At 35.4% G+C, this 22,215-nt stretch overlaps 3 protein-coding genes across 4 annotated transcripts; all 3 read right to left on the bottom strand.

Annotated features, from left to right (window-relative positions):
• Positions 1–2,199: 2,199 nt before the first annotated feature.
• On the bottom strand, positions 2,200–4,736 carry LOC146145625 (uncharacterized). Its single transcript, XM_083390630.1, has 4 exons — positions 4,037–4,736; positions 3,090–3,193; positions 2,597–2,684; positions 2,200–2,339 (listed from the first exon to the last, which is right to left on the bottom strand). The coding sequence occupies exons 1-4, from the start codon at positions 4,734–4,736 to the stop codon at positions 2,200–2,202; spliced, it is 1,032 nt and encodes a 343-aa protein (XP_083246756.1).
• Positions 4,737–9,417: 4,681 nt separating this feature from the next.
• On the bottom strand, positions 9,418–11,425 carry LOC146145624 (uncharacterized). Its single transcript, XM_083390629.1, has 3 exons — positions 11,411–11,425; positions 11,130–11,267; positions 9,418–9,565 (listed from the first exon to the last, which is right to left on the bottom strand). The coding sequence occupies exons 1-3, from the start codon at positions 11,423–11,425 to the stop codon at positions 9,488–9,490; spliced, it is 231 nt and encodes a 76-aa protein (XP_083246755.1). The 3' UTR covers positions 9,418–9,487.
• A 2,276-nt stretch (positions 11,426–13,701) lies between these two features.
• On the bottom strand, positions 13,702–17,157 carry LOC146145623 (uncharacterized). 2 transcript variants are annotated; one of them, XM_083389792.1, is made up of 5 exons: positions 17,063–17,157; positions 16,638–16,753; positions 15,976–16,073; positions 15,409–15,546; positions 13,702–14,227 (listed from the first exon to the last, which is right to left on the bottom strand). In XM_083389792.1, the coding sequence occupies exons 2-5, from the start codon at positions 16,684–16,686 to the stop codon at positions 14,159–14,161; spliced, it is 354 nt and encodes a 117-aa protein (XP_083245918.1). In that variant the 5' UTR covers positions 16,687–16,753; positions 17,063–17,157; the 3' UTR covers positions 13,702–14,158. The 2 variants fall into 2 exon arrangements, with proteins under 2 accessions (XP_083245918.1, XP_083245919.1); XM_083389793.1 differs by having other exon boundaries at positions 16,638–16,702; positions 17,063–17,120.
• Between the last annotated feature and the right edge of the window lie 5,058 nt (positions 17,158–22,215).

Below are 22,215 nucleotides of genomic sequence, written 5' to 3'. Positions count from 1 at the left end.
TCATAATCACGAAAATATTATGTGATATTTATGGTAGAAAAACAATTGTATCAAAAGTTTACAAATAAAGCCCATATTAGAATCTTTTAAAAATATATAATTAATAATAATTTAAAATATGCCTCGGCATCCTTAAGCGAAAAAAGGGTGCCATTTAACGTTATACCATAAATTGAAAGTTTGGCCAAGGTGCCATTTAACGTTATACCATAAATTGAAAGTTTGGCCAATTTAACCTATATAAATGCAAGTTTATAATTTGATTATGCCCAGTTTCAGCCGCTAGAAGGAAGAAACAAATAAACTCGGGGTTCGACGAAAGCTTGCAGAATAACATAGGGGTTCGGCAGGTTACCCAAGGTTAAGAACCACTGCATTAATGTATAAAAGCGATCACAACGGTTTGTTTGGCGCAACGCGATAAGTGCCTTACAGTTACACTATAATAGCAGATACATAAAAAGTACATCTCTCTTCTAATGTATGTAATCGACTAAACATTTAGTTTGCCATCATATCGTTCATAGGCCGTCCACTTGTAAGTAAGCTTAATTCATTCTGTATCATTTTTCGCCTAGACCTAGACTAGTGATTCTTAACCTGTGGAAGCTTAACCTGGGTTTCTTTTGAAAATTTGAATTAAGAATTTTACAATTATGCTATCATTGTAATTTGTATGCTAAATATAGCAAAAAGTATGTCAGCCCTACAATTAATTAAAAAAGGTTATCTGAATGCAAGTTAGTCATTACATTCTACTGTTGTTTAATAATTGACTAATTACAGGCATAAATTTTCGGACCATTTGTAATTTAAAGCTCACATAAATTTTTTTACCGTATTCATCATGCTTTTAGGTCAAATACAAACCCTTTTAAATACATTCGCTAGAATCCGTTCCAATTCAATTTACCCACAATCCCACATAATCATAAAACATGGGCTGCGAAACAACAGAAAATATATACGTAATAACATAGTACAGCCATACATTTGGATTTAAACATTTTTTACCTGTACGTTAAAGGTTAGAACTACTTTGAAATCCTGTTCGATCCATCAATCTAATTGGCAAAATTCAATTTCTTAAAACTTGCAAAGTTTCGTTTGTTTTTTTGTACGTTACAGCTCTGTACACATTCTGATTTTCACCAGTCAGTGTATATTTACTAATCCGTAATCGTCGGCAATGGGCAATAATATCCGTGATAAAGTAATTTGTCGTAATCTCAACGATAGGCTATAGAGCAGTTGCTAAGTCACTAATCGCGTTATTACGAGTTATGACCGAGTGGCATCTAATCGCTCACGCATTGATGCGGAAAGCGTGATCTCTTGATCAAAACTGATGGGAAAATTGTTCTAGGAAAACTTTTTTTTTTAAATTATAAATTTCAAAGCCCATACTGATGTAAGAAATATTTTGACCGATTGGCGTTGATACCTACTTCTCTACGGGCTGTGATATTACGACGTCTTACTACAAACTCCAACCATTATGCTGCATAATTATGAATTGTTTTAAAGAAATATTTTTTATAGCTGAAAACGACTATTTATAATGCTCAAAGTAACGACAATTGATGCACGAAATTTTAAATTCTGTAAATTGTAGGGGTAGTGAACTCGTTAACGGTTACAAAATCACGATGTTTATTTATTTTTATTTTTATTTTAACGGAAAATAATTCAACAAAATATATAAATTGACATACCGCCAGGAACATGTGATATTCATATCATCAGACCGAGCAATGTGGCATACTTACTATACTTAGATGTGTTTTAAAGTATTTCTAAAATAGTACGATAGGGAAAGTAACATTTTAGGGTTAGTCAATCATATAAAAAACACGCTAACCTTAAAGGTCATATTTATTAAAGTTTGAAAACGAATTTTCAATAACCCAAGGTTTTCTTGTTTCAATATTTAGGCTAAACACGTGATAATGTTTCTCATTTTCCAAAAACGTGTGTATATAAATAATTCCAATATTAAAAACAAAATATATATCAAAAGTTAAATCCCATATGGCTTTTTGTTTGCGCATTTATTTTCCCCTTTTACTGTGATAAGCACTGTTAGTAATAAATTGAAAACAAAGCGCATTATATAAATTTCTTTTTTCACACGACAGTGAAGTTTTCTGAGGCTATTTTCTGAAGCCAAGAGCAACAACAGTTTAAGTGGCCTTCTCTTCAGATTTCCTGATGTTTTTCACTGCTGGTTGGTGACTGTGTGCAGTGATTGTAGAGACCTTGCGCCACCAGTTGCATTTCCAGCACCGATCGTACTCCGCTTGCTTTTTTCACTTTGGCGCGCTGGTTTTGGAACCAAACTGTGTTTATAAAAGTTAAAGTTAATTGCTGGCCATGACAGCTAGATTCCGGTCTAATGAAGCATTATCAAACAAACGAAGGATTTGTTAAAAAGCAAGATGCATGTCTTTGGTAAACGACTCTTTTACGGGTTGCTTTTTATTTTAACATGCCTATTTTATATTTTTTTTTATTTTACTGCGTTGTACATAAAATAGTAACAGCTAACTTGACTGAACCGTTTTAGTTTAAATCACCGCATGGCATTTAAACTTACCCTTGATTTGTGCCACCGTCAATCCCAGTATTTCCGATAACCGAACCCTTCTTTCCTCTGTGAGGTACTGACTTTCGTTAAACGCTTCCTGTAAAAGCAATATAAGAGTGCAAGTTAAATAATATGCGGTAAACTCAAAGACAGTCATTTTGAACGATTTTGTACATTCAATATCTTAAAACAGTGGTTCTTAAACTATGCAGACCCCTAAAAATATGCTTGGTTTGCGCCAATAAAATTGTTTAGATATGATGTCATAAGCATGAACCAGCTGTTCACAGTCAAACAAATATGAAACTGAAATAAAGTCAAATGTATTCACAGAGAAGGCGGTACAGCTAATGTTTCTACTTGGCTCGATTTATTAAAAACCCATTTTAAAATAGTATTTTCAAGATGTTAACTAGACCTTCATGCACCCCCTGAAACAACTCCCAAGTGGTATATGAACCGCATTTTAGGACCCCCTGCCTTAAAAGTGAAATCTGTAAACCTGCAATTGTTTCAGCTGCTCAGTGGTGAATGCCGTTCTTGCTCTTTTGTCCATATCTTCCTTAGAATTCCCGTTCTTCTTTCTTGCTTTTCGCTTTCGTGGCCCTAGAGAATTTATCCGGCCTTCAAGTTACAATTGATGAAACCAGAATAATAAAGTATTTCAATAAAACTTTGGAAACCTTCAAGCGCGAGTCTAAATATTTATTTTATTGGTTTAATGTTTTGCAAACATGTTGTAGTCAAAATAGCAATTGGACGATTTTAAATCTAAATTAGCATACTTTTCATGGTAAATTTCTTCATCATTTCTAAGAAGCACAAATTTAATTCAGGGTAATACCAGATTGTCTAACAACTAATTTATTTTTTTACTTTTTGTCGAATAAAGCAACACTTTTGCCTGTTCTTTTTTTTGGTAACTAAAGGTTCTCTAGTATTCATTTGCTAAAATTGAAAATGTTGTTACTGATATTTTGTATATTACAACGGCGATCGGGTTTAAAGATCTCTGTAGATTGGACAATCCAAATCGTTTTCGGTTCGGTCGAAAGATTTTCGGTTTTAAAAAAAGAACTGTGGTTGATGCGCATTTTTCACGTTTTTCACCGAAAACTAAATAATATTTGCAGGAATGTACAACACTTGTATTTCATTGCGATATGTTGTCCAATCCGTTACCAAATGGCGTCAGTACTGTAGCTAGATCTTAAAATTAATTAAATCATACTTGAAAAATTATTGTTGTTAAACGGTTAGGCCTAAATTTTCTTTAGAGTTAAATGGCGAAATACCGTTGAACAGTTATTCCACTGTTTCCATAAAATATTTTTTTAATTTTATGTACGTTAGTTTGGATTTTAAATCACGACAAAAATGCCTAAATAACTCTAACATCTGCTATCGACTTCTATCCGATATTGTCGGACATGCCTTATGTTTACTTACCCGCAGATGGTCGGTCGGAGTACCTGGTGCAGTAAACCCAGGCTGGCCAAATCGCTTGCTTGTTTTCTTCCATTTCCTTCTCCAAGGTGATGGGGTTATTTGGCGGCTTCGCAGGTTGCGTGTTTGGCGAAACATTCTTGCTTGTCTGACGAGGATTCAAATGCTTTTTCGGGGACTTTTCTGGCACCTGACTTTCGGACAAGACGCTAAAATATTCTCGTTGCGGCGATTCCAAAGAAAGATCATGCTGGCTCAAACTATCTTCAATTTTTGGCTTAACATCGTCAAATACCGGGTTCCAGAGTCTGGGTTCGTTTTTAGGTTGCGTTAGGTGTCCGCCTTTGGTTAATTGATTTTTAATTTGACTTGGGTGGTTTTGAAGAAGCGATTTTCCGTAGACTGATTGTAACCACCATCTCCATTGGTTAACCTGCTGGGCGTAATTCATCAAACCCGGTTCATTATTTTTCTTGTCAAGGTAAAATGTACCCCTTTCTTGTTCCGAAATGCAGCTTGCAAATGAGCAAGGAGTCGAGTTTGTCGATATTGCCACACTTCGGGCATTGCTCGGAATTTGTTTAAGAATTGTTTCAATCAAAAAATTCGGAAGTCGAGTGGCTTTGCATATTTTATCTTTTTCGTTTGGGTCTTCTACTTTGACGCTTGCCATGTTGTCTTGATGGCAAATGTACTCGGTCATTGTAAAACTATGTCAGTTTAAAACGACTTGTTTTTTCAAAAACAAAAATATTATTTAGTTTTTCGAATTCTGCGCAACGCTTTTTTTTTAATAATACTCACTAACTAACTGTATGAGGTGAAGTGGAAAACACTACCCATTTATTCCAAATGAAACGTTTCTAAATAAGTTTTATAAATAGTATATTAATTGTCACCTATATTTATCGAATTTTTTTCTTTCCCATCTGTATATGTCTACATTAAACTTCAAATCTTTACTATAAACCTTCGTACCTCGAGTGCCTTCCAGCCATACGTAACCCGCTGTGCATTTCGATGTGTCTCTGTCGTCTCTGTTCGCCGAACGAAAAAAAATTCCAGACTTTTTTTCCACGCTCTTTTCACATAGCGGTTGTCCGCATGAGTTCCACTGTCGCCAACCAGACTTTTGTGTTTAGGAGGAATTACTTTCCTTCTTCATTACAGCTTTAAATTACGTAACCTTCACTTGATTATTATTAGGACTGGTTTATGCGAATTTAACAACATATATATTTTTTATAATGACTGTATACTTTGCTTACACAGTTTAGACTTTGGATTTTAGTAAAGCCTATACCCAGAAGCATTTCATTGATTCCAACATTCTTTGGTACACTATTCACATATCTCTAATGTAGCCTGATAATGAATTACAAAGCCAAAAAGGTCGAGTAGATCGACATCATTCTGGTTATTAAAACGTTTCGATACGAGCTTACTTCTCAGTCACATAAACTTAAGATGATACAAGCTCGAATCGAAACGTCTTAATAATCAAGATGATGGCGTTCTACTCGACCTTTTTGGCTTTGCGATTCCAACATTTCTTAAATAAAAAATATTGGAAAGGTTTGTAAAATGTTGCCTATACGGCATACAGACGCTTGTTCTACGTCCAACAGATTAGTGACGTCGAATTTTTATATTTAAGTAAAATGTGTTTCTTAACATCAAACAAAAGTTTCGTTTAACAATATGATGTGCAAAAAGTAATTATTATTAGTTTAACGCGTTTATATTTTTCGTTATCTTCTCATCCCGATTTAAACGGCTCTAACGCATCCCGCCATTTTGTAAACATCATGTTAAACGCACATGCTAAAATTCCAAGTGGCGCGTTATTTGGGAACCTCTCATTCTGTGTGTAAATGCCTTTTCGGGTTTAGTATCATACATTGTTCCTCAAAAAGTATTGGTGTTGGGAGATTTATTATCTTCCCAATATAAGTAATTATAAGTAACTGCTTTGCCTAATCAAATAAATAGCTACAACTTTCCTAATGAAAGCAAATAAATTTGTCTCATAGTTATATGACTGACTTGGATTATGTTCAAGAACAGCCTGGAGTGCATGTATTCCCACAAACTTTCGCCGAAACAGTTTGACTAAAGTTATTAAAACTAACGACGCCGATATTTTAATTTCTGGAGTATTTATATAGTGGTATTTTCGCATATTAAAAGCATCCATTATGTTGCAAAGTTCCTTATAGATAGCCTACTGTATGTAGCATTAACTTAAACTTTTAATGATAAAAAATTAACTTAACGTGTTTAAAATATTGAGTTTTCCGCAACTTTATTTAAAATAACTCTTTCATTTTTAATATTCTTTGGAGCATAATGGCAGGATGTTGTAATCGGACAAAAAAATAATATAGGCCTATTTTAAAAAAGATTTAGAATTATTAGAAACGTTCAAATACGCTGCCTTTTTGTATGGCCTTTGATATATATATATATTTATTTTACGTTTTTCAATCTGCTTTCCACTTGGTCCACAGAAGCTATGCACACGTCCCGAATGACCGGGCTGATATATAAAAAGACGAGGGTCAATCCAGAAATGGCCACGTTTTTCGGCCGAAAATTGTGATCAAACTCATTTGCACGCTTTAAATTACTTCATCTGACACGGGGATCGGTGGCAATCGGCAATCTGTGAGCAATGTTCCAGCAATTAGCGTTGGGAATACACACTGGCCTACTGCCGACCATATTGGACACACACGCTTAACGTGATTGAAGGATTTTCGCGATTAGATCGAAGTCGCCATTTGTTGCTTCTGTTGTATTGGAGGTTAGGGCGCTTTTCTCAGTATACCTGACCTGACGAATGGGTTTACTTGGATACGTGACAAACATACGACCAGGAGAACCAAAGAACGAACGAAAATTCCAGTTAACTATCCAAAAACAGTTGGCACTCAATCAAAAAGTATTTTGTTTACCCTTTCAACTTATTTAAACTTTTAACATTATTTTCATTTTTATAATTAGCAATATAACGTTGCGTCATACAAAAACTGTATTTTTTTATAGAGGTCCCTTAATACAATTTAGCCTAACAAACGATTACGTCCGGGAATCGGTATATTTTCGTTGTTATAACACGGCCTTTATCTGAAACTAAAAATAAGGGCAATAATTTTTTTTTTAATCTTGTGATCTCCTATTTTTTGAGAATGTCTAAAATGTTTATTCATACGGTATGGATTTTAGCTGAAGAAAATAGTAAAAACAATCGATGGAGGTCCTAACTATAGTCTTATAGTAAATATTGGGATATAAAAGTTAAAAATTAAGGAATTAAATGACACTCTTCTCTGTAAGTAAGTATAATAGCTGGTAGGCACTTGTCGCCAAGTGAAACTTGGCCGTGTGTTTATTTCCATTGTGTTCTGACGTTTTGGTCATATGTTACTAATATAGTTTTTAGTATTACCTTATAGAAATAAATTTGTTCTTGTATCCAAACTTCTTGGACTTTACTCTTCGTTGTTAAAATAAGAGGTATATTATTTATACTATTTGATATGGTAAAATATCCCGTCGATCAGCTGAGGATAGCATAGTAGCAGGGACGGATCCAGGGAGTGTATTTTTTAACTATAAGTAAATGCAAACTTTTTTAACGCTCTGCGCGAACCCAATTGTTTTTTAGGTCTTTACCCAATTGTTTTTTAGGTCTTTACCCAATTGTTTTTTAGGCCTTTACACTATTGTTTTTTAGGTCTTTACCCAATTGTTTTTTAGGTCTTTACCCAATTGTTTTTTAGGCCTTTACACTATTGTTTTAGACCAAAGGCGCCGTGCTTTTCACTTGTAGCTTTTGTGTTGAAGATAACACCTGTCCAATGTAAAACTTTAACAAAATAAACGAACAGTGTGGTGTTGATAAGGCGACTTCTTATGGCGTACCAGTATGACATACCTTTGTGACGTCATCGCTACAAAAATTATCATGTTCAAGCAAATTTCCTAGATCCACGCCTGGTTAGTACATCTAGTGGAAGTGGGGTTCAGTAATCACGTCGATAAACGTCCAGGTTAATCTCGAGCGTTAATTGTGTGTGTTTGGACGAGTCGGATCAATAGCTCCGGACCATAGCGGAGCCTTGGCCGCTCTGTCGGATTCAACCCAATGCCCATCCATCAGACAAAACAAGACACCGACCAGTCGATAGTGACGAAACAAACCGATCGCTGTCGCCGCGTTATTTCCGCCACGTCAGTGTGCGCGCGCGTTCGAGCGTGATGTCACGCCCGCTTTTGGCGATTAGTTTTCTGGACCGCGCTCCTGCCTTTGTCGTGGGAAGCGCGTCACAATCGGATCGCGATCGGAGACAATCGCAATGACAATCGAATCGCGATCTGTCAACAATAACAAGTTTACCACTGATCGCTGTAGGCGCGCGCGCTTGGACGCGTGACCTTCGGATCGAATTTCGCTTGACCTTGAAGCTGGGCTGCAATTGGCGTGTACAGGAAGCGCGGCGTTTACCGATTTGCCAACATCTGGATTGTTATTTCTTAGGGTGCGCTCACTTCCTGAACGCAAATTTTGAAATATGACTTTCAACTTTTTAATTTTTCTGTTAAAGTTGGCTGCAGAGCCGAGGATATATTGAATGCATTTTTAACAAGGTTTGCAAGTACAGAAAATTTCGTTTCAATTGTTTTTATAGCTTTATTCATATCGTAACGCTCATAACCAAATTGCCTAAGTCATTTTTTTACTGAAGTTTTTGATTCAGTCACTCCTTGTTACCATCACCATCCACAAAAAAAGTTCTCTGGTCATTTTTAGGTCATTTCCCACTCGCTTGTGCAAAAAAATGACTTGGGCACTTTTTCTGTGGATGGGGATGGCAACAAGGAGTGACTTAGGCAAAAACCCTGAAAATCATAAAAAAATGACTTAGGCAATTTGGTTATGAGCGTGAAGATATATAAGTTTTTTTGTTTCACCCAATATTGATTTTATTGTTTCGACATAATAATTTTAGCAGTTTCTAACTCTGCCATTTAACCCAGTGCTTCCCAACCAGTGGGTTGCGATCTTATTTCAGGTGGGTCGCGAAGCATTTCTAAATGTTAAAGTTTTGTGTTACATCGGGGAATTATTGCATTATGATTACGTAACATTTATCCATCAATGTAGCACACCAGTAATAACGATGCAAGTTTGATGTAACCGTTAATGTTATCACCAATCAATTGCATTTTAAACTATTGCTAAACAATGTGGTCATATCGCATTGTTGGTCGCACAGTGAAACTTGCATTAAAAGTTGGTCGCGAACTGAAAAAGGTTGGGAAGCACTTTAACCTAAATACTGATGTTTTTAAGCTTTTTAAAAAAAAAACTTGTTGAGCGCTCTTTTTGGGGTATATTTGGCGCAATCGAACGATTCGAAAAACATTCTAGCCAGTGTTGCGGTTCCTTTAGGGGTCGCCGGGTGCTGGAAGAACGACCTTGTCGTTGCATAGATCCTTTGTGCAGCAGAAAAGGCATTGTCGAACCTAATAAAAAACAACACCATTAACCTATATATAGCGAGAATGGTAATATATACGCTCTATGGCCGGTGTGGAGCCAAAAAAGATGTGGAGCCCGGTCAGGAAGAGGATCTTAAATACACACAATATTACTTTAGTGTAACGCTAGATAAACAGTAAGCCTAAACACGCTGTTAATACTATAGGAGTTTTGTGCAAAGTGCACCTTAAGGAAAATTTTAAAGGGCCAAAGGCCCCGCGCGAAGCGCCCAAGAAAATCGACTTTTTTGCTTAAAATGAAAAGTTTAATACAAGAAAGACTAAAGAGATTAGCGAATCGTGAATAATCTTTTCTTTAGATTTTTTAAAGCAGGCTAAAACAAAGCTGTGGACGGCATGCCTGGTTCAGCCCCTAGTAATAATAGGGTATATATAAATGTTTATAAAAATCACCTTTATTTGCACTGATGTGCCTTACTGACTACATAGTAAGCATTTTCTTGAAAATAAAATAAACCGCGGCCCGCGGTCCGTTTAATAACCAGGTTTGCTCTATGGAAATATTTATTTCATCGTTTTGAAAATTAAAAAAATTAAAGAAGGACAACTTTATGTTGCATTATACAAGCAGTAAAAGTAAAAAAAAACTGAAACAGCATACAAAACAGCAACTATGCTGAAAAGAGGTGGCACTGCAGACAAATTGTATTTTAAAGTTAACAAATATATTTGTAAAAAAACCCGCTTTCCCTTACGGAAATGCTCGAGCAATTAGTTCACAACTCCAAGTTTGAACACCAATTAATTGGTAATGTTGACATACATTTTATATCCACATTATGACAGTGTTGCAAACAAGTCATTTTAAAATGGCTTTAAGTCCAAGTCAAGCATGTCCCAGTTTAAGTCTTCAGTTGCCCAAGTCAAGTACCAGCCATGTCATTATTAGAGCAAGTCAACTTCAAGTCAACTTTAATCATTGACATAAAAATATAACGTTAAACTAATGTAAATGGCAAAATCGACCGCATATTAGCAATAACCCAACTAAAAATAACAAAAACGTTATATACACTATACGACAAATGTTTTCCGTACAAAAGTTTAGATCAGGGGTTCTTAAACGTTTTTTAACGCGGACCCCTAAACTTTTTTTTTGCTTTGCATGGACCCCGGTAGACAAGAAATGCTCCAAAATGACGTCATAAATTAACGCAACAAAACAAATAGACTTCATGACTCTGTTATTTCGGTCCGAAAAATGTGAAAGTTAAATGGAGTCTAACTATACATTCAGTCCAAAACCGTTCGATTTTAATTAAAGTGTTTTCTTTTAAAAAATAATTACTTTAAGTATACACTAGTTTTTTAACTAGGCCTTCATGGACCCCCTAAAACTAGTTCACGGACCCCCAGGGGGTCCATGGACCCCAGTTTAAGAACCCTTGGTTTAGATAAACCCAAATTTATTCAAAGAAATTTAATGAAAACACTGTCCAAGTCAAGTCATTCGTCCAAAAGACTCAAGTCAAGTCATTTGAAAACAGTGACTTAACTTATTACAACACTGCATTATGGCATACCGTACCTGATGACGCAGAGCGTTTCCGCTGTAGCATTGGTGTTCATTAGTAATGTCTTGTTGTTCGCGGCAAGCCTTACGAGAATGGCAGGACTTGTAGATCATTGTCTTGCCATGGTTTACTTCGAACTGAGTTCGGCAATCCTGGAAACAAAATTTTCGAAATGCAACTTTTAAATGAAACAGAAAGTGCAGATCAAATGATAAAACTACTTGAAAGTCACGACATTACGTTTGTAGGTAAAACTAACAAATCTCCCAGTTATTTTCTCATGTTAAGCCTATACGAATACAATAACCATCTAAGCGACTCTCGGTATTTAGTTGAAACCGCAACAGTTTATTTGCGATAGCACATCCAAGTTGCACGTAAGATGTTTTAGGGATTCTCCTACTTAAAATGGAAATAAATTCATGTACCAGTTTAGACAAGACTTGGTAAGCCAGGTATTGCTGAAAAGGTAATTAGGTATACGACCTTACAAAATACTCAAATTTGGATGTGGTTATCAGTTGTTTTATTACCTCTCCTCGTTTACAGCTTTTTTGCTCGAACTCTGCTATTGTCGTGTTTTCGTTGCTTTCCTCAACGTATCCGACGTAACAGATTGTTGTTGGCCGTTCCGTTACCGGTTCGTCTGCAAATAAAAGAAGAAACGCCATACTTTTAGCACTGTTTTAGGTAGTTGTTTTTGTTAATAACTAATTTAAGTTAACTGGGCGCTATCGCATTCCGTGTACCAATTAACTTAAATCAGTGGTTCTCAAGCCTGGCCGTGTATAAGGGTTTAATGTCTATTAAGTGTTAGATTGTTGCCAGCAAGCTGAAAATGTTGGAGAAACATTTCCTTATAATAAATAATTAATTGCAGTCATCCTTGTGCCTATACATTCAGTAATTATTTAATGCACTTTTTTGCATCATTTAGTTCGCTATTGTTGTAAGGTTTAGGTATTGTTGTATTTTTTATGATGCGAAAACTTGAATTGTTCACTATCAAGTTTATCTTATTAAGTGTTTTACCTTCAGCAAATCCAGTGTTCGCAATTGCCAACAGAACACACAAAATGAATAGTTGTTTCATTTTTCTTTGCTCCAATTAAACTGAAACACAACGTTTTCCTGCAATCATGGTTAGGATGTGGTTATTTTAGTCGCACTTTCTCACATAAAAGTCGCACTTTCTCACATTTTCTCACAATAAAAAGAAAACTCATATTTCTTTTAAAACTATGTTAAATTATTTCTACTTAACTTTACAGAAAGTGTTAAGGAAACTAGTTTTAGAAATGCAAACTCATTTTAAAACTGACGATTGGGATATAAAGTGCTCTATGGAAACAAAAACCTCATTACCATTATAATATTACCGCTAGATGGATATAACTAAGTTCCAACTTGATTAATTTAATGTTCTGCGGAAAAAAAGCTTCCTTCGTCTGCTCGTGGTTTATTTTTCCTATCAAACCACAGTTACAAACTTCCATATTGATTGCATAGCCTACACTAAGTGCTGCTTCCTGACAACTAACCTGGGAAATAAAACTCTCGTTTTCTGTATGCTTTGGCTGTTTCATTAAAATGCGTTCAAGTAATGCGCCTCGAGCGCTCGTTTCATATTGGAAACCGCTAAGTATCCGACCGAAACCAGTTTTTCAGGTTGGAAAAAGCAAATTACCTTTTGACATTCGATTTCTGCGATATAATGTTACAACAGCCAACTAGAGAGAGACAAGATGGTACCTTTATTCGCGATAAAATCTTCAGGCCTAAATCTTGTATAGGCTGACGGTGAAGTTTGTTTAAATTGAAACGTATTGCAAGCGACAACGGAATATGAATTGAAAAAAAACGATTTTTTAATTTGCAAAAAGCTCAAAAAAATATATAATGTGTTTAAAATAAATAGTATACGTTTTAACCTGGCTGGTAGACCAGTCCTTGATTAGAAAACGTGAAATGTATAAAAGTTATATTGAAATTAGTTTTACGTTTATTTTAAATCCACCTTTATCACGTGATGTAGCCTACAAAGCAGGACTGCGGAGTCGGAGCAAGATTTGGGCCTCGGCAGAGTCGGTTTAGTTATCTGGAGTTTAACTGGGCACTGTAAATCCTACAGATTGAATAGATTATTAACGGAATGAGGAGTTATATAACACCCTATAGTTTGGACAAAATCCTCTGGGTGGAATACAGTGCTCTGTATAACCGCCACTCGAGGCAACGCTCTGTATATACTCCGTCACTCAACAGAGTAGATTTTTTTTTTTTTTTTTTATATATTAGAAACTCTAATTCAGTTTCTGTCAAAACTATTGTAAAAATGGGAAACTGTTTTAGTTTCATATCCTTATGAATCGTATAAATAATCGTTTTTAAACATCAAGAGGTATACCAATTTATATAGCTGACGTACATGCGGTAATTACGCATCACCGTATAGGTAGCTGTACTCACACAATATTGCGACATATAATCGGGTATTACAGATTCGAAGTTGTCACATTATTTTTGGTGCCCTTTAGAAAGTAAGGCTCAAATATAAAAGTGGAATTTTGCCATCGCCAAATGAAATGCTATAGTGTTAGTTTTTTTATTGCGGTGTTAGTAAGTACACAAGTGTACGACAATATAATAATATCACGATAATATTTTTGTACCATAGGCCTATATGAGTATGTTTGGTGTCTTTTGCGATGTTACATACGCTATGCTTCGTACATATACGCTATGCTTTCGACCAGTGTTGTACATTTGGAATAATGAAACATAGATACAAGATTTACTTGCAATAGCCAACTTATTTTGTTAATATTGATATATGTTACGTACATGAGAACTATACATGTCAACAACTGAAAAACTACACAAATCCCATCCTGACAAACTACACAATCGAATCAGTTAAATAAAGTTTCGAACAAATTATACAATATAGAGTTTTTGGGGGACCTATTAGAAACTTTGAATTAGGATTTTTATGGCTAAGGTGAGTATGTACAATGTTGTGTTGTGAGTGGCCGATTTCCACTCAGGCTTGCCGAATATCGTTGAAGTTGTTGCAAAGGTTTCCTCGGCAGCAGTAGTTGCATATCTGAACCTGTGTAAACACATTTTTTATGTAAGTATATATCAATATATCTCTTCGGTAACTTACTTTTTTCATGTGGAATGATAGAACAGTGTATTTACCGTATGTTGGGTCAAAAAGTAAAACTATAACTAAAACAGAACTATTTTCTAGTAAAAGATTCGATATAAAAAATATACTTGCTTTGGGATCGATTTAAACTAATTTAAAACATGCTCGATAAACAAAATCGAATTATTGTTTCACTCATACAACGTCAGTTATGCGTATTGCAAGTAAGGTTATTTTTTTTACTTATCAATTTAAATTGGTTTCCAGATTAACTCTTTTTGCGGATATTGCCAATCGTTGAAGTTTAAAGTCTTTTATAGCCGAACATGCAGTGCAAATATTTCAAAATTGGTTTAAAAATGTGTTTTGATAACAGTTTTCTGCAAAAATTGCCAAATGTTTAAAGTTACTATCTTCACAACACAAAATACATTGGAGATGTTTGAAAAACAGTATATTTACCGTTTTTGGGGTCACAACGTAAAGCAATAACTAAAACGGAAATATTTTCTAGTCAAAGGTAGTCTTTCGGATCTATTTTCGAAGTCTTTCGGATCTATTTAAACCAGGGGTGGGCAACGTGGTTTAATGTCATTTATGGTCGAACATGCAGTGCAAATATTTGTAAATTAAAAATGTGTTCATATAACATTTTTTACACCACAAAGTACAGTGGAAACGTTCTAAATCGATATAAATCTGTGTTCAGTCGACGTGCATTGTATGTATTACCAATTCGTCAAGGTTGCGTTTCTCCTACGGAAAAAAGACCTACAACGCTTCTCCATATTTTTGCATTGCCATCATGAGACTTCTTTTCATTATAAGACATATTTGTAAATTGATTTGAAAATGAGTTCAGATAAACGTTTTCTGCACAATTTGCCAATTGTTAAAAGCTGATATTTTTACACCACAAAATAGATTGAAAACGTTTTAATTTAAATCTTTGTTCGGTCAACGTGCATCGCAGGGATTACCAATTCGCCAAGGTTGCGGTTGTTGTTCATACACAAAAGCCCTACAACGCTTAGTGATGCCTATATTTTTGCATTGCACTTAGGCTGTAAGTTTGTTTGTGACCAATTCTAAAATTTGATCTTTTATCTCTATCCCCCCCTGCTACTTATTCTTTTTACCCCACTGAGTTGTCCACGTGTGTAGCCGCCACACAACGCTATGTTCTGTTCTTCTTGGTCACGGCATGCCCCTGCCTCCTTGCACATCTTTCTCACCGTCTTCTGGCCGTTGTTGTAAACAATCTTCGTCATGCAAACCTGTAAAAATGAAAAATAATTAAATTTCACGTGTAGGACTTTTGAGAGATCGTTACGCATTGATGAAGTTATTGTGTGGATTGGTCTGTTTTTCATCAGCTTTTTTCACTTTTGTAAAATTAACTGAAATGCTCCAACAGCTACCACCAAAAATACGCAGCATTTATTAAAAAACTGTTTTGCTTTTTATAAATAGCTTTTTGAAAACTTTTAGAGTTTAGAAACATTTACAAATTTATTTGATTCTTATAAAATGTAAGCTTTTTCCATTTTTCTGTTTTTTAAGGGAGGCTCAAAACAAATAAATAGTGGAATCAAAGCCACAAATGGTTTGCACTAAAGGTCCTGCGGTTAAGTGCTTTACTATTTAAATACAACGCATGGCCAGACAATAAACGCACGCAGCTATATAATCATAAAATTATATACCTGAATCTTTCTCGAACAGTTAGTGGCAACAAATTGGTCTGTTTCATTTTCGCCTGGAAGCATATCTCCGACGTAACACGTCCTGGTCCACCCGAGCCCTTAGAATGTAAAAACAACAAAGGTTAAAATATTATTTAAAGAGTTTGTTTATATAGAGCTAAAGAAAACCACATACATCGAAAGCTTTTCTTGAACCTTATGGTCTTTCGCCATCTCCTTGGAATGTCAAATATAGCTAAACGTTTTTATTTCGTCGTCTGTAAGTTTTTATAAGTTTACCGGTTTATCTGAACTACACAGAAGATAATTAATCGGTGAGCCAGTTTTATAGGCGGATCTAAGCAAGCTGATTAACTGAACAAAAACTTTAATAGCAGTACATGACTCTACATTATGGCTTTGTTGATTATTATTAAAATGACCAAAATATACATTAATCGTAATCTTATATTAGAAAGATTGAAACACTATGAAGAATTCCCCTAACATTTTTGTGGTCTGTTAAAACGATTATAATACAACGTTTGCCCAAATCAATTTGCCGTTGTTTTCTTTTCCGTCATGCATTTATTCTTCTTCGTGGTTAATTGTTGGTGAAGTGTCTATATTAGCTAGTAAGGAAAACCGTGATACAATATAAAAAAGATATAGATTTATCTCACCTGAACACATAAAGATAACCAAAGCACAGCAAAAAAGGAATCTTTCCATGATGCCTTAGCGTTTTCTGCTCCAAAATTAGTCGTAAAAGATTTTAGCAAATTTAGGTTGCCCCCAACTAAATCGGTAAAAATAAACAATTCTTAATTTTTAAAAAGGACTAAAATTACACCCTATTTGTTGAAAGTCAACTTAAACCACAATTTGGTCGCTACTTTAAGTTTTACATCAAGTAAAAGATTTTCTGATGGCGTAAATTCAAATATAAGATTATTAGATATCCGACATATTACTTGAAAATAGCAGTGTTGTACCGCTAAGCAGGAACGTTTAATGTTCTGCCGCCTATAGGCGGATAAACCATTTGTTTTATCTGCTGTATAGAAATATTTTTACTATAAGTTCCAACTATTCGCAAATAGTTTACCTTAAATTTATGAAAAGCAGCCGCTGCCGTTATTCACCTGATCTGTATCGACTTTAGCTTCATCCTACAGCCACTCTACCTAATTCACTGCATCATTTCTGTATTCTCTTTCTTTGCATTTCCTTGTAGAGAAACTAGTCCGGCCAGATCTAGCAACCGTAACCTTTTGATCGTATCCGATTTTTATCCGAGGATTTATCTGCGGAATCAGCCCTTGCACACTTACAATTTATCTCCATTTTACATCGGCTTCGAGCCCCCTGAAGGCATTAAAACACGTGGACGGTTATAATTCAAGGCTTGCTGTGGGTTTGGATGTTTAATGGAAAATACGATTAGCCACAAATGCACGTTATACGTGCTCGGGAGTAAATACACATTGCACTTGAAAGATAAATGTTACTGCACTGTAAGAAAAGCACAACGCAAAATATTTAGCTATTAAATGTTCTACCGCTTTATTCAGTATGTTATGTAATTTTTTACATACTACTGAACATTTATCACTTTTTTAAAAAACACAACAATTGCCAAATACTGATACCTCCAACTGTATTTATCCAATATAATTGAGTTTTTGTAAATAAATAACAAATTCAACACGGGAGTACACAATAACACCGAAAAAGCAATAATATCCTAAGCAGAAAAATTTATAAAACCATAGTATTAAACCGAACGACATAATAATGGGAAATACGCAGTAATATACACGACAGAATAAGAACTTGTCTGATTAAAACATAAACCTATCGGAACAAGTCCTAAATTCGTCATAATGAGGCCTAAATGGAAAAATACCGCCTGAAACTATAGGATAGGGCAGTGCTTCTTAAATTTTTTTTAGTTTCGTTCACCCCTAGCATTTATCTACAGATTTCATTCAACCTTGTCTCATGATATGATAAAAGTACCTCGTCTATATATAAAAGCACAAAATGACTTGTGTTGTTTCGCAAGCTATCATCCATTTCTGACGGTTCACCCTTATTCACCCCTTTTGGTTTGTTCACCCCAACAAAAATTTGTTTCACCCTGGGTTGAACCATTCACCTGATTAAGAACCACTGGGATAGGCCATTGTACGATTGGGGACCATGGATCTGGCATCGGCCGTTTTGGTGCTGGCGTTTGGGCGCCCTAGTTTAAATGGCGCAGAATTTTTAGTCCTGTTTTGGGTTATTGGAGTATTGAGTGGGGTTAGAAAATGGGTCAATGTTGAAATTATAATGGGCGGTATTGACGTACTTAGGGGTGGGATTTGGGGTCAGGCAAAATGTTGTATAGGCCTCCTTTTATGTCCTATGCCGGTAGGTTTAGAACTTATTCCGATGTAGACTGTATTAACTTACGACTATAAGGTATTAGTCCTATTTTGTTTTTTCCGACGCTATGTTGTTATTATTTCGGTTTTATGGCTAAAAGTCCTTCAATACGATTCAGATTAAACAAGCATTCTGACATTTCATGCAATAGTATTTTATTCCCACAAGTGTTCCGGCGTTATTAATATTTGTTGCACCACACTCGAAATTCAAGGAACGTCGTGCAGCTCGTTGCATAGATCTCCATTACAGCAAAAGTGGCATACTCGAGCCTGTGAAAAAAGTATTGAATTTATCGAATGAGTTATTGCGTTCTATTTCGAGCAATGTTTCGCTTTAAACGAAAACAAATGTTTGACAGTGAACACTAAGTCCCAATTAAAATAGCATGTATTTAATTAGATTTCAATTCACTCATTTGAAAACAGATCAAGTCTGTGAAACTTAAATTAGGGCACTGCTTACCTTAAAAGCTTACATTTATTATAAAAATAAAACGTGTATATCGAAAATAGCAGTAACTGATGTCGCTATTTTGCTGAACTCGCGACCATATAAATCACGCGTCTATACATTGGGCACAAAGACAAACTTTAAAGCAATGATCTAAATTAGATAAAGGAAGCTTTTGTCTATGGATTATTAACCTTTTGATATTTTTTTTTAAATAACAGGGATTTGTATTAAAAAATGCAACTTTTGGTCAAATATACCACCCCGACAGCAGAATAACTCCAATTTTTATGCAAAAATAATAATTTGTAAGTAGGGAATTTACAAGTTTTAATCCATCAATCTGTCCTTGAAAATGTACTACGGAGTTACTCTTTCGGAAATCACTTCCACAAGTTTAGAGCCATCCCCCAAAAAACCAAAGGCACACGCATTAACACTATAGTGATAGCATACGTTGTTGTTTATTGCGTTCGTCCCGTAGCAATTTTCCTCGTCTGCCGCAACGTTCATGTAACAGGCCGACTCCGCCTTGCACCCTTTGGTCACGCCTCTACCCATGCTGTGTGTCTCGATCTTGGTTTGGCATGCGTACTTTTGCTGCGAACAACAATAACGTCTGTACAGTTTAAGAATAGCTATGTCCGATAATATCGGGTAGAACCGATTCGTGATGTAAAAAAAAAGTTTTTTTCATAAAGTTGTCGATAAGACATCTTGGGCTAAAACCATTTTGCAAAATATTGGCTCAAAGATAATATAGACTAAAAACGATTCGCGTGAAGCGTGAAAAAACTGTGCATTAATGTCATTAAAATAGGCAAGAAACATCCAATTTAGGGAGGTCTGTGGCGTTAAAAACACAATTTAAACCATAATTACGTTTAACTATTCACTATCAATTTCAGGCGCCATTTATTCTTGTTTACTAATTTTTCGACGTTTTACCAATGCCTAAATATGCTTTTCAGACTGTAAAACCTAAAAATTGTTCCGACCAAAAGAGTATTTACCCTAATTCTTTGTTTTTAATGAGAGAGTAGAAATGCCGTTGGACAAAGTAGCATTTTTGGTTAAATCCGAATTAGATTAGAACTAGAATTCAAGCACACAGGCAATTACAACAATAGATTAGAATTATATTTAACCGCATTTGCTCTAATCCTTGAATTCAAAAACTAATTTATTTTTTTTATTTTTTAAGTCTCCTTTGCAAGTCGCTCTGTCGATAACGATATGATATCAAGCAAAAAACTGTTACGTCAAGCTTGCACTCCTCCACTACAAAGTCGCCTTCGCCGAACTTTGAATTCCAATTTTTGATTGTTGATCTTTTCTCTGGGTTTCTGTAGCACTCTGAATAACGTATGTAGGTTATGTAATATACACATGATGCTGCAATAAGTTTAGCTGGGTACTGCTGTTTAGTAATGTTCGATTTATCGGATCGAGCTAATACCGGATGCCAAGTAATAAAGTATCAGCATTTGTCCGATACTAGGGTGTTATCGGGGCCATTTCGATGCCAAAGTTAAAGTGCTTTTGGTTTACGGTTTGCGACCTAACGAAACGTTTAAAATAGTAAAGTTAACAGTTTTCATATCTTAGCTTCCAAACTTTGGCCTAATGACCTCTAAAACATTACCATTGCTTGCTTAAATATTTGTTGTTTATTTGGTCATAGTTATAACGTTATTTAAATTCGGATTGGATGACCGTAAGTTTTCCCCGAATTTCAGGTATCGTAAAAATATATAACGTATCGAAAATCCTCACTGCTGATTTTAAACATAATTAGTAATTTATACTTACTTAAAGCTCCCACGTGTGAAACGTAGAACACCACGATGAAACAAAAATACACGATGTTCTTTTTATCCATTTTTTGTCGTTTTTATCACTGATCAAATACCTACTAAACAGGTCTATATTTGGAGAAAAAGTATATAATTACTGCTGCCCTTAGAGGATGTTCTTGTTGCAAAATGTGTAACAATAAATATATTTCATCATTTACACAAAGCATTTAAAATACGTATTATAGAGCAACTGTTGCGTAAAATAAAACCATGCACCTTTTAATTCAAATTCTGCTTAAATTTTGACATTAACACTTCCTGCAGAATTTCATTTATTTAAGTTCACTTGCATCGAATAGTGACCACTCAAAAATATATCTTGGTCGAGAGTTTAAGAGTGCCTCGTCTATTCAGAAGTGCGTCTTTCTTTCAAAAGTTGCTCCAACTTGGAAATTGGATTCACGTCTCCCGTGAACCCATCATAGTCCATCACGGATTCATCCAAGTTTATCACGGTTTCATCTTCGCCAATCACGGGTTTGTCGCTGTTACTTCCTCGTATACCCTGATCCATGAAAGGTTCATTTTCATTCGTTTCTGATTCACCCCAGTCCTCGAAAACTTCATCATCGTTTATTGCTGGTTCATTTTCATCTATCACGGGTTTATCCCGGTTCATCACGGGTTCATCCTGATCTTTCATGGGTTCATCGTCGCCTCTAACGAGGCTATCTTCGTCCAAAAATATTCGAGTTCCGTCCTCTTGATACAGAGCGGCTTTCTGGGGAAAGCTGGGGGCCGGAATCCGCTGAAGGTCATTACACATGTTCGAAGCACAGCAGAAGTGACACACCCTTACCTGTAGCAATTGAACAACGGTATTTAAGTAAAGGTACCTGGTTTTTAAAACTGCAATATGGTCAATAAGTTAGAAATAGAGATATCCGATAGTATCGGATTGTATGCCGATACCCGATGCCAAATGGTAGTATCGATACTCGTCCGATACTAGCCTAGTATCAGTGCCGATCCGATACCAGATTAAAATAGGAATTCAAGGCATGATTTGCGATCAAAAGCTGCGAATATTACTTTGAAAGGTAAACCTGTCAAAACCAGTAGAAGAATGTTTGCTATAGAACTACTGGATGTATTTAAACCTCGCAAGCCTCAAAATATGATGATATATCTTTGCCCTTACACGTAAACAATGTCTTTAAATGGGAGCAAACATTCTTAAAACTTCCCTGTCTTAGTGAAAGTCAGTCATCAATAAGTTTTAGTCTTTTAAAAGAAAAATATATTTCGTCACATTCATCAGGCTCTAGAAAAAACAACAACAAAACAATGCGAACACGTAAACTGGTTGTTAGTAATTAAAATTTAAAGCAAAATTAACAGTAGAACCAAAACTAACGTACGGCGTGAGTAATTGTCCTACAAAGACTAGAACTTACCTACAAAGACTAGAACTTATGACTGACTTTGACTAAGATAGGAAAGTCTATTTATAAAGAATATTGGCGCTAAAGGATTGTTTAAATGCTTCTAAAAGGCGTTACCGTAAGTAACAGGG

Source organism: Ascidiella aspersa, chromosome 5, assembly GCF_963924565.1.
Source record: "Ascidiella aspersa chromosome 5, kaAscAspe10.2, whole genome shotgun sequence".
In the NCBI taxonomy this organism is placed as follows: Eukaryota; Metazoa; Chordata; class Ascidiacea; order Phlebobranchia; family Ascidiidae; genus Ascidiella; species Ascidiella aspersa.
This window is presented reverse-complemented; position numbering and strand designations above follow the sequence as displayed.